The 12,039-nt window shown below is 49.0% G+C and overlaps 1 protein-coding gene across 3 annotated transcripts; it reads left to right on the top strand.

Moving 5' to 3' along the window:
- Positions 1–714: 714 nt before the first annotated feature.
- On the top strand, positions 715–11,754 carry LOC146356078 (uncharacterized). Of its 3 annotated transcripts, none has more exons than XM_084831674.1 (4): positions 715–784; positions 4,559–5,341; positions 5,507–5,615; positions 8,439–11,754. In XM_084831674.1, the coding sequence occupies exons 2-4, from the start codon at positions 4,601–4,603 to the stop codon at positions 9,290–9,292; spliced, it is 1,704 nt and encodes a 567-aa protein (XP_084687800.1). In that variant the 5' UTR covers positions 715–784; positions 4,559–4,600; the 3' UTR covers positions 9,293–11,754. The 3 variants fall into 3 exon arrangements, with proteins under 3 accessions (XP_084687800.1, XP_084687798.1, XP_084687799.1); XM_084831672.1 differs by having other exon boundaries at positions 748–784; positions 4,496–5,341; XM_084831673.1 differs by lacking the exon at positions 715–784 and having other exon boundaries at positions 4,436–5,341.
- The last annotated feature ends 285 nt before the right edge of the window (positions 11,755–12,039 follow it).

The following is a 12,039-nucleotide window of genomic DNA, read 5'->3' as shown; positions in this document are numbered from 1 at the left end:
AGTCTAAGATGACCCCCAGGCTGTGGACCTGGTCTTTCAAGGGTAGCCGTACCCTATTCAACACCAGGTCAACATCCCCCAACCTCCTCTTGTCTCCCAGTTCTCTTCCTCCTCTCTGTTTTATCCTCACAACAACCCTGTGAGGTAGGTTAGGCTGAGAGTCAGTGACTGGCACAGTCACCCAGTGAGTTTCATGGCCGAGTGGGGTCTAGAATCCGGATCTCCCAAGTTCCAGTCCAACACTCTAAACACAATACCACACTGGCTGTCTTAAAAACTCTGGTGTTGTTGTTTTTCAACTTTAATCGGATGTATTGTACAGACTTGTACTGTTAGATCGGTGCGCGCGCGCGCGAATCACTCTGATGATTATCCTTCCCTTTATTTCCAATATCTCGGCGGGGAGTGCCGATGCTTATGTAGCTAAAGCAGCACTGCCCATGCAAGGGAGGGCGATACGGGCAGGCTGCCTGTTGTGGCCTGGTTAGAGCGTCGATAGGGAGCCGTGCGTGTATGGATGCGGGCAGCCTTGCTGGGGACGCTGGGAATTGTAGTCCAACACAGCTGGAGCGCACCCGGTTGGGGAGCGCATCCGCCGGCCCGCCCCGCCGCTTGCAATGTTGCAAAGAGTTAAAGCGACGGAGCCCCGCTTGCCAGAGAGGCGGCAGCCCGGGTGTGTGGATGTACAAGAGTGAACGTCCTTTTCCTGCTGGGGGTGGAGTTTGGTTTTGAATTTCCCTGCAGCAAAAAACAGAAGAGGAAGGCGATCTCGGTGAGCGGAGAGGTGAGTTGCAGGCGCGGGGGGAGATGCATCGCCCCCCAAAACAGGGGGTGTTGGAGAGACAACAGAGGGGCAGCAAGTTGGAGGGGAGGGACCCAAGACAGCCCGCCCCCCCTGCAGCCCCTCTGGTCCCAGCGGGGTCCCTCCCACGCAGTTCCACATCAAAGGAAGAATCTGTCCCTCCACAACCCCCCCTTCTCCGTTCAACTGCAGCTTTTTTGCAATGCAGTTTGGGCGGCCGGGGGGGGGGGGCGGCGTGCAGAGGAAAGAGAGCCAGCCCCATGGAAACACCCCAGAATCTGAATTCCAGAGACTAGACAAACGGGAGCTGCAGCAAAATGTTGCAGTGTGGAGTGCTCTTGTTCAAGGTTTCAGCCAGCCATGCCCTCTGCCAAGGGACTCCATTCCGCCCCCCGTCCGGTCCTGTTTTCCCCCATCAACAAACACTTCTCGTTCTGTGGCCAGTTGAGCTTGCCAAGTTCTCCTCGAGCTGTTTTGAGGGGTTTCCCCCCTGTAAGTTTGTTTAAAACCCTTTTTTAAATATGCTTTATACTTCTGCAAACCTTGGTGTTCCCCAGCGTGCTGGTGCCTCCCTCGTCCTGTGCGTGGGTGGTGCTTTTTTGGTTGCGAAAGGAACGGCACCCAGCGCCCGAACATCAGAAATAAAGTGATCCTGATTAAGCCATCTCCGACCAGAGAGGAGCTGGGAGTGTGTATGCCTCCTGCCTCCATTAAAATGTTGGTTGAGAGCTGTGGGTGATGGATAGGTCTGAGACAGCAGGGCCAAAGGTAGGGAACTTGGTGCCCTTCAGAAGTTTTCAGCTACAACTCACTGCTCCGAGGCCTTTGGATGTGGAGCGGTATACAAATACTATAAATAAAAATAAATAAATAAACTCCCATCATCCCTAGCTGTGCTGATGGGAATTACACTGCCAAGAATCCAGGTTGCCGATCCTGGTTCTAAGATAATGTGTGCTTATTGTTGCAGCCTTGAAAGCGTTGGATGACCGAGTTGCAATAAATAAATCACAGCCACCAGGATGTGGTGATGGCCGCTGGATCGCTAAACAAGAATTGGACACACTTCATGTATGGCGGACCTCCCCCACTGGTGCCCTCCAGAAGTTTTAGACTATAACTCTCATCAGCAGGCTGAACGGAGGGAGATGAGCGGGACAGCAGGGCCATTCCGCCAGCCCTGCTGAAAGAATTATTTTTTCCCCTCTTCCCTCCCTGTTCCTTTTTCCTTGTGTGTGGTGTCTTTTTAGATTGTAGGCCTGTGGGGCAGGAACTGTCTTATTTAGCTGATTAAGCTAAATAATTAAGTAAGCTGCTCTGGGAACCTTTTTGGATGAGGCGGCATAAAAATGCTTCAAATAAATAAATAAATAAATCAGCTCCAGGCAGCATTGATAATGGTCAGCGTAAATGGGAGTTGTAGTCCCAAACATCTGGAGGGCACCAAGTTGGGGAAGGCTGATTTAGGATGAAGTAGGAACATCGGAAGCTGCCTTATACTGAGTCAGACCCTGGGTCCATCTAGCCCAGTATTGTTGACACTGACTGTCAGCAGCGGCTCTTGAGGGTTTCAGGCAGGATTCTTTCCTTGCCGAACCTGGAGAAACCGGGGATCAACGGTCCTTAACTATATAATTCCTGGAGGGGAAGGCTATCAATGGCTACTAAGCTTGAGGGCTATGTGCTACCTCCTGTACCAGATGGGGGAGCGGGAGGATGCTGTTGTGCTCGTGTCCTGCATGTGGGTCCCTGGTCAACAGCTGGTTGGCCACTGTGTGAACAGAATGCTGGACTAGATGGACCCTTGGTCTGATCCAGCACAGCTGTTCGTATGTTCTTATTCAGGGGTGAGGGAACCCGTGGCCCTTCAGACGCTGGACTCCAGCTCCCATCAACCCTAGCCAACGTGGCTAATGAGGGAAGTGAGGGAAGTTGGTCCAGCAACATCTGGAGGGCCATCGGTTCCCTGTCCCTGATACAACTTAAGGTGTCCTGATGTGGGTTGATGCCAGTGGCACCATGACGGTAGCATTTTGGGACACAGGCCCAGGGCCCCGCTCAACACACAGTGAGCATGATGGATCCCCGAATGCAGCAGGGCTGTCTCGCCACATTTTGAAGTAACGCTGCAATCCTATGCACAGTCACCTGGGAATAAGTCCCATTGAGCACAGTGGGGCTTACTTCTGCGTAGACATATATAAGTTTGCGCTGTGAGTGAAGTAATAGATAGTAGCATCTAACGGGGGTGAGATGGCGAGGGCATATGGCCACTCAAGGTGCACGTCTATGCATGTTTAGACAGAAAGAAGTCCTACAGCTCCCAGCACACTGGCAGGGGAACGCTGGGAGCTGTAGGACTTCTTTTCTGTCCAAACATGCATAGGATTGCACCCTAAGTCCGGAGCCTAAAATTATCGAACTGCACCACTGTTAAGTTGGTTGGGATGTATGAAAGAGCCTTCTCTGTGCTTGTACCCCAGTGTGGAATTGTTTGGCCTCCTCCCTTTTTGGCTTCTGCGAGCTACTGAAGACAATTCTCTTTAGGAAAGGTTTCTTTTAATTATTAGTCTTCCATTTTAGAATGACTTTGATGGGTTTGTTTGTTTTTTACTTTATCTGCCATACTGTCTCTTTTTTGTAGTTTTAAATTTTTTAAACTGTTGTATTGGATGATTGGAATGTTGTTCATAGAATCATAGAACAGTAGGGTTGGAAAGGGCCTGTAAGACCATCGAGTCCAACCCCCTGCTCAGTGCAGGAATCCAAGTCAGAGCATCCCTGACAGGTGGCTGTCCAGCCTCGTCTTGGATGCCTCCAGTGTGGGAGAGCCCACCACCTCGCTGGGTCATTGGCTCCATTGTCGTGTTGCTCTAACAGTCAGGAGGTTTTTCCTGACGCTCAGCCGGAATCTGGCTTCCTGTCACTTGAGCCCATTATTCTGTGTCCTGAACTCTGGGGTGATCGAGAAGAGGTCCTGGCCTTCCTCTCTGTGACAACTGTTAGCCATCTGGAGCGCTATTTTATAGTAATTTAAAATATATAATGGAACCTCCACATTCAACTGGATACGTTCAACAACAACCAGTGAGAGAGCCAGTGTGGAGTAGTGGTTAGAGTGTGGAACTAGGACCCCAGAGACCCAGCCATGAAGCTCAGTGGGTGGCTTTGGAAAGCCAGTCACTGGCTCTTAGCCTGAACTACCTCACAGGGTTGTTATTGTGAGGATAATATAGAGAGGAGGAGTACTATGTAAGCCACCAGGAGGAAAGAAGGCGGGATATAAATGTAATAATAAATAATAAAAGCAACAGTAATGCAGTTCTTCCATTCTTTGGATGTGGGCATTATAAAACAGACAAGTGGGATTCCTCCTACGGGTTCCTCCCTTGCAACAACCACTTAGCATGCTCAGTCGTCATAGAGCTGTTTTTGTGGTCCTCCCCACCCCCTTTAGGGTTTTTTCTTTTAAAAAATTGAACTTCTGAAATCTTGGTGGTCCCACCCCCACCCCACTCAAGGCTGTTGCTACCTCCCTCTTGTAAATGGGCGGTGTCGTTTTGGCTGCATAAGCAATGGCACTCATAGTGTGAACATTGGAAATAGAGGGGATGGTGAGGGTGGCAGTGCAATCTGCCAGCAGAACATTCGCATTTGTTCTTTTGCATTCCTGTTTCCGTCTTTCTTCCTCAGGAAGCAGCCCGTCGTGCCAGCCCAGAACACCATAACTTCTTGTATATTCATCTTTTCTTCTAGAGGTTTCCATATGAGTGATTATTGCTGGGGGATCAGGCTGGGATGAAAATGGAGGAGCGAGGCCCATCAGGCTGTATACAAGGGGAAAGATCACAGGCTGCCAGAAAAGGCCCTAATCTCTTCCAGGCTGTGATTATTGGAGAAGACCCACAAAGGAAACCGGTAGTGCAGATTAAACAGGAACCGGGTGAGCGGGAACTCCAGCAATGGGAAATGCAGTGGCAGGAGTTTCTGAAGACAGTGGAGGCACCTCAGTCAGGCTGGGAAATCCCACAATTGCCGGAGGAGCCCACCCCGTGGGACGACGCTAACGCCTTCCTGGCCTCCTTCGAGCAAGTGGCCGAGGCCTGCCGGTGGCCCAAGGAAGAGTGGGTGGCCCGACTCCTGCCCGCCCTCAGTGGAGAAGCCAAGCAGGCCTTTAGAGGGCTGGAGGCCCCAGGCAGAGAGGATTATGGGAAGGTGAAGGCGGCCATCTTGCGAGGGGATGCCCTGAGCAGGGAGAAGAACCGCCAGCACTTCCGGTGTTTCTGCTACCAGGAGGCCGAGGGGCCGAGAGGGGCTTACAGCCAGCTCCAGGAACTTTGCCATCGGTGGCTGAAGGTCGAGAGGCACTCCAAGGAGCAGATCCTGGAAACGCTGATCCTGGAGCAGTTCCTGACCATCCTGCCATTGGAGATCCAGAGATGGGTGAGGGAATGTGGCCCGGGGACCTGTCCCGAGGCGGTGGCCCTGGCCGAGGACTTCCTGCTGAGGCAGCGAGAGGCCAGCCGATGGGAGCAACAGGTGAGCGGTTTCATCCCGAGAGGTCCAAGGTTAGTGGTGGGACATGGAAGAAAGGAGAGCAGCAGACCTTAGATCTTATTGGTGGACCTAGGCCAGCGTTGCTCAGTCTCCCGCCACAGTATTCTTATCCCTCGGTTCTTAAAGGGATTTTCGTGTCTTTTTCAGGTGCTGACTGCAAGTTCTGTAAAAGCTGAGCCCAGTCCGTTTGACCCTGGGGAGAAGCAGCTGCAAAAGCAGGCCAAAGCCAAACAGGATTTGAACGCCCGGCTGCTGGGTAAGCTGAAATTAAGGTGGTTTGTGGATTGCATTAAATTTCAAATGATGAAAACCGAGAGGGTCCTGCAACAGAATGTTGTAGGGTGGGGCAGTCGAGGCTGGTGGCTCCAATTTCAGTGGGGCAGTGAATCCGCTCTGGGTTTCAGTCAGAACCAGTCAGAATTCTAAAGGAGGTCCTATCCCCATTTTGGGGATAGACTCAGCATTTTGGAAAGCTTCTTTAGAGTTCTGACTGAAACTCGGAGCGGAATCACTGCCCCGCTGATATAGGAGCCACCAGCCTGCGCTAGGGTAGAGTGCTTCTATTCATGACTCCAGATGCTCCATTTCCACCCCCACCACTCGCACCTTGTCAGTCAGCATCCCAGCTCCTGTTTTTGTAGGGTTTCCTCCTCCTTTGGGCCTGTTTTTATTTCCCTCAATGCTTTTTGGACTTCTGGAAACCTTGGGGTTTCTCCCCAAGCCTTCCTATTGTGCTGTTTTGGCTATACAAGCAATGGCACTCATCAACCTGAACATCAGAAACAGAGGGAAAGGTACACCCAGAAATCTGCACCTGCGTATGGCAAACACACACTGAACTTTGACCGTTAAATGTACAAATGTCCCACGTTTGGATTTTTGGCGTAATTGGGTTGTCTTGGAATACACCCATGCCGAATGCCAGCTTTCTAGGTCTTGCGGAAGTCACCTAACAAGTCTGATGAGTGAGTGACTCATTCTGTGCTGCTTCCTTCGAGCTCCTCCATCATCTGCACGCCGCCTCTCTTGCTGCCAAAGGGCCAGTGGTTCGGCTTGGAGCTGCCCCGCCTATATTCTTCGTTATATTATTGGAGTCTTGTGCTGATGGTGGAAATCTAATTTTGGTGAGCCACAATCATGCCACAAAATACCGAGTAGAAATGTACATTAAACAAGTGCAAAAACATTCTCCCCGTGCTTCATTCAGTTGGACAGGGCCTTGGAGACCACCTAATCCAGCGTGGTGGGCAACTTGTGCCCCTCCAGATGTTCTGGCCTACAACCCCCATAATCCCTCACCATTGGCTCTGTGGCTAGGGCTGATGGGAGTTGTAGGCCAAAACATTTGGAGCGGATTCATTTATTATTTATTTAAAATATTTCTTGGCCGCCTTTCCAGCAAGAAAACACTTAAAACAAATACAATATTAAACGAGATAAAACACAATAAAGACTGTAAGAACGCAATAAAAACAGCAGTAAAACGCAACAACAAAACCAGCAATGAAACAGCAACAAAAACCACAATAACAGCAATTGTAACTGGAGAAGGCCAGAGTAAAATAATGTGTTTTGAAGGCCTTCTTAGAAGCCTGCAACGATGGAGCATGGCGGACCCCCAATGGCAACTTATTCCAGAAGTATGGGGCCACTGCACTCCTTCTCTCCCTGCAGTCTGATGGTGTGGCCCTGCTTCCTATCCCTCCCTCTGCTGCAGCCTGAAGGAATGGCTGTTGTCACGTGACAGTTGAGGGAGGAGCCCAATGGATTTGGCCTCTGAGAGCCGATGGAGTGGCACTGCTTCTCTTCTCTCCCTCCACTCTGCAGCCTGATGCAATGGGAACTCAGCAAGGGTGGGCTTTGTTGGGCCTCTGTGAGGGAGGAAGCTCTGCCATTTGACAATCCCCAGAAAGCTTTGCTTTTGGCCGTTACTCAACCCATCTCATGATTGGACCAAACCTGGAGCAGCACTTGGCGTCTGTGTCTTGCAGTGTAAACCTAAGCATGTTTACCTCAAAAGTAGATATTTATTTACTTATTACATTTCTACCGGCCATTAGCCGAAGCTCTCTGGGCAGTTTACAAGACAAAGCTTAAACCCATAAAATACAATAACACACTAAAACATAATATAAAACCGTAAGTTTGACACAGAATAAAACCAAAGTAGTAACTAAAATAAAATTTAGCAGCAGTGCAAAAATGTGATTTTTAAGGGCTAAAAGGCCTGGGGGGAATTTTTTTAAAAAAGGTTTTCATCTGGCATAGAAAAGACCACAATGTAGGTGCCAGGCGAGACTCTCTGGGGAGGTCATTCTACAACTGGGGTGCAACCAATGAAAAGGCCCTCTCCTTAGTAGCCACTGCCTGACTAGATCTCATTGAGTTCAGTGAAGTTGACTCTCTAGTAAGTCTGTTTTTAGGACTGCACCCAATTTATGAGGTAAAGTTTGTGGCAAAAGGAGAAAAAGCCTTTTCTATTATACAACCCTGCTTTTGGAATGCACTACCTTGGTGCCTGTGTTGTTAGTATTTCAGTGCCAGGCCAAGACCTTTTTATTCTCCCAGGCCTTTCTTAACCTTGAAAAACAATATAAAAAGATTGCAGTGTGTTGACCTGCTGTTGATTCTGTATTATTGATTTGTGTGTGTGTGACTGATCGTATTGTTTCTTATTGTTAACTTCCTTTCACTTGTGTGCTGAAGGTGTGGTGGGTATACACTTATTTATTTATTAAGGGCGCAATCCTATGCATGTTGAGCCAGAAAAAAAGTCTTACAACTCCCAGCATTTCTCAGCAAGCATGGCTGGTTGGGGAATGCTGGGAGTTGTAGGATGTTTTTCTGCCTAAACATGCATAGGATCGCGCCCTAAATATATTAAACACTTCACAAAATAAATTTCTCTAGGCATTTTACAATTTAAAACATAAATAATAATACAAATAAAATTGCAATAAAATCAACAATATAAAACTGATAAACTAATAAAAGTAATAAATAAATACAAAGGGCAGGTTCATACAGGGAAGATCCATTAACAAAATTATAACAATTTTCCCCCTTTTCATTCCTAAAGGTTACATGCAGGTGCGTGAGGGTGGAGAGAAAATTCCAGAATATTCCGTGCCAAGTGAGGGTGGAGAGAACATTCTGGAATGTTCCGAGATGGTAAAACCAGATAGGGCGCCCCAAAGGAGAGCAACTGAGAACATTTCCCAGGTTGAGGAAAGGGAGAAAACATCTGGAGATCAGCACTGCCCAAAGAGGCAGCAAAGAAACTATCCGAGGAACGGAGTGAGAGATTCCCCTCCTGGTGTGGCAAACGAGATCCTTGATGACTGTCGCTTAGGGCACAAACAAGAGGCACATATTATAACTGAGGAAAGCTTTGGAGACGTCTCGGGACTTTCTGGTCATGAACGAGTCCTTAGTCAGGAGACACCATTTCAACGTGGCGAGTGTGAGAAAATCCTCGGCCACAAGGACCAACTTATGAGACACCAGAGAATCCACACTCTGGAAAACCCACACAAATGCTCTTACTGTGGGAAAGCCGCCTGTCAGACCTTCCATGAGGGAACCAACGCCGAGAAGAAACCCTTTCAGTGCTCAGCCTGTGGGAAGTGCTTTAGTCGTAACTCCCTTCTCATTAAGCATGAAAGGACCCATGGGGGAGAGAAACCATATACTTGCTCCACCTGTGGAAAGAGCTTTGTTTACAGCTGGAACCTTATTAAGCATAAAAAGAAGCACACTGGCGAGAAACCGCACCAGTGTTCAGCCTGCGGGAAAACCTTCTTTGAGCGTTCGGACCTTATCAGACACGAGAGAACTCACACAGGGGAGAAACCATATAGATGCTCCCACTGCTGGAGACGGTTCAGTCAGAAGTGGCTCCTTATTAAACATGAGCGAACCCATGTGGGGTAGAGGCCGCGAAAGCGTGCACAGTGCGGGAAGAAGTCCTGTTCACGCCCGGGCTTTGCTTGCCGCAAAAGAAAGACGCGCAGGAGAAAAAACAAATACATCAGAGGGTGGGGTGAACCTTTTTTCTGCCAAGGAACACATTCCCTTGGGGATCATCTGTTAGGGTCTGTGTGCTGGTGGTGGGTGGAGCTGAAGCCAGTGGTGGGTGGGGCCAATGCAAAAATGGGTGGCTTTTCTCTCCCTCTCTCTCTCTGCCATCCCTTTCTCTCTTTCTCTCCCAGCCCCTTTTCTCTCTCTCTCTCCTACCTCCTTGTCTCTCTATCTCCTAGCCCTTCTTTTTCCTTATCTCTCTCTCTCTCTTTCTCTCTCTCGCTCTACCATTCGTTTTTCTTTCTCCCACACCTCCTTGTCTCTCTCTGCCATCCCTCCTCTTTCTCTCTTGCTCTTTCCCCCTCTGCCACCCCTTCTCTCTCTCCCTCCTCAACTCTTCTCTTTCCTTTCTCCCTCCCTCTCCTTTTTCTCTTGCTCTCTGTCCCCCTGCCACCCCTTCTCTTTCTTTCTCTCTCCCTCTGCCACCATCTTCTCTCGCTCTCCCATTCCCTCCCTCCACCCTTTCTCCCTCCTCCACCCTTTCTCTCTCTTCCACCAAGGGAGAGACAGAACACTCTTGCCAGAGGTCTGAACTGATCACTTGCAGAAAGCTGTTGAAATGAAGCCAAGGACCACATAAAAGTAGGCCGATGGCTACAGTTTGCTCAGCCCTGGATAAATGCATGTTGTTGTTGTTCAGTCGTTCAGTCGTGTCTGACTCTTCGTGACCCCATGGACCATAGCACGCCAGGCCTTCCTGTCCTGCGCTCTCTCCCGGAGTGTGCTCAGGATAAATGCATAGGAGGAGGTATATTTCATAGAATCATAGAATAGTAGGGTTGGAAGGGGCCTACAAGGCCATCGAGTCCAACCCCTTGCTCAGTGCAGGAACTCGAGTCAGAGCATCCCTGACAGGTGGCTGTCCAGCCTCGTCTTGAATGCCTCCAGTGTGGGAGAACCCACCACCTCCCTGGGTCATTGGCTCCATTGTCGTCTTGTTCTAACAGTCAGGACGTTTCTCCTGATTCAGCCAGGAATCGGGCTTCCTGTAACTTGAGCCTATTATTCTATGTCCTGCATTCTGGGACAATCGAGAAGAGATCCTGGCCTTCCTCTCTGTGACAACCTTTCCAGTCCTTGAAGAGTGCTATCCTATCTCCCCTCAGTCTTCTCAAGGCTAAACATGCCCAGTTCTTTCAGTCTGTCTTCATAGGGCCTTGTTTCCAGTCCCCCGATCATCTTTGTTGCCCTCCTCTGAACCCGCCCCAGCTTGTCTGCATCCTTCTTAAAGTGCAGTGCCCAGAACTGGACACAGTACTCCAGATGAGGCCTAACCAGTGCTGAGTAGAGGGGAACTAGTACTTCCCGGGATTTGGAAGCTATGCTTCTATTAATGCAGCCCAAAATAGCATTTGCCTTTTTTGCAGCCATATCACATTGTTGGCTCATATTCAGCTTGTGATCGACAGCAATTCCAAGGTCCTTCTCGCTTGTAGTGTTGAGCCAAATCCCCCATCTTGTAACTGCATTTGGTTTCTTATTCCTAGGTGCAGAACTTGGCATTTATCCCTAGTAAATATTATGTTGTTTTCTGCCCAGCGCTTCAGTCTATCAAGATCACTTTGAATTTTGTTTCTGTCCTCCAAAGTATTAGCTATCCTGCCCAATATTGTGTCACTTCTTGTTAAGTATTAGAAAATCCTCAGCAAAGAGAAGCTGCAGGCATCCCATAACATGACTCAGGGAAAGACCGTTTCTGGTGAGACAGAAAAAGAACCCACGTCTTCTATCTGAATACTGACCTTGTTTCATCTGGGGGATTAAAAAAAATGCATTTAATTAGCAAATGATGTGATACGAGCATGGTTGTGGTTGCGTTAAGGTTGCTTGACATTGTCGCGAACAGGTGCATTCACAAGGTTGGTATTTCTGCCCAGTTGGAATCTTGATTTTTCAGTTTTAGGATGAAATTATCATGTTTAGCAACTGAGCAAGTATTCGAAGCACAGATGCCCACCTATAGGGGGTGATCTGGAGGATTACCCCACGTTTACTGGGGAGCAGAATCCTACCCACTGTAGGGCAGGGTACCCTCATGCCCGAAGGGTCCCTCCCTTCGTCACCCATAGCAACTTTCCTTGGAGCAGCTCTTCAATGGAGGGAGACGATCAGGATTTGTGTATGAGTATTTCTTTCAAGCACACGCAGAAGCCCTCCAGTAGTTGTTGAGCTGAAAATGGGGAGGCGTGCACATCCCTTGTCACATTTATCTCCAGAGGGATGTTGATCTCCATACTGCGGTTATAACCAAATCTGATCCTTCACACATCAATGCACCCTGTTTGTTTTTACATCAATAAAAAAGCACCAGTTATCCAATCATAAGCATTCATTGGATCACCTGTATCTCAAACCAGTAGGGCTTGGGGTTCCCATGTTAGGTCACATGGCTTCCCCGAAGCCCCTCACGTTAGGGCTGGAGCAGAGGTATAGTGTAGCCAGGGTTTGCAGGGACCCAGCCCCAGCCCCAGCACTTTTTCATTAGCAGGGACTAGGGATGTATGGATTTTGCAAAATCTGTTCCGTCTGTGTTTTGTGGATTGTCAGGTGCCTTTTGTTCTGCAGTCCACTGATTGACGGAATCGGATTTTTCCTGATTT

Source organism: Heloderma suspectum, chromosome 2 (genome assembly GCF_057233095.1).
Source record: "Heloderma suspectum isolate Gila_16-S chromosome 2, 16-S_ref, whole genome shotgun sequence".
NCBI lineage: Eukaryota > Metazoa > Chordata > Lepidosauria > Squamata > Helodermatidae > Heloderma > Heloderma suspectum.
Note: the sequence above shows the minus strand (reverse complement) of the source record. Positions and strands in the feature narration are given on the sequence as shown.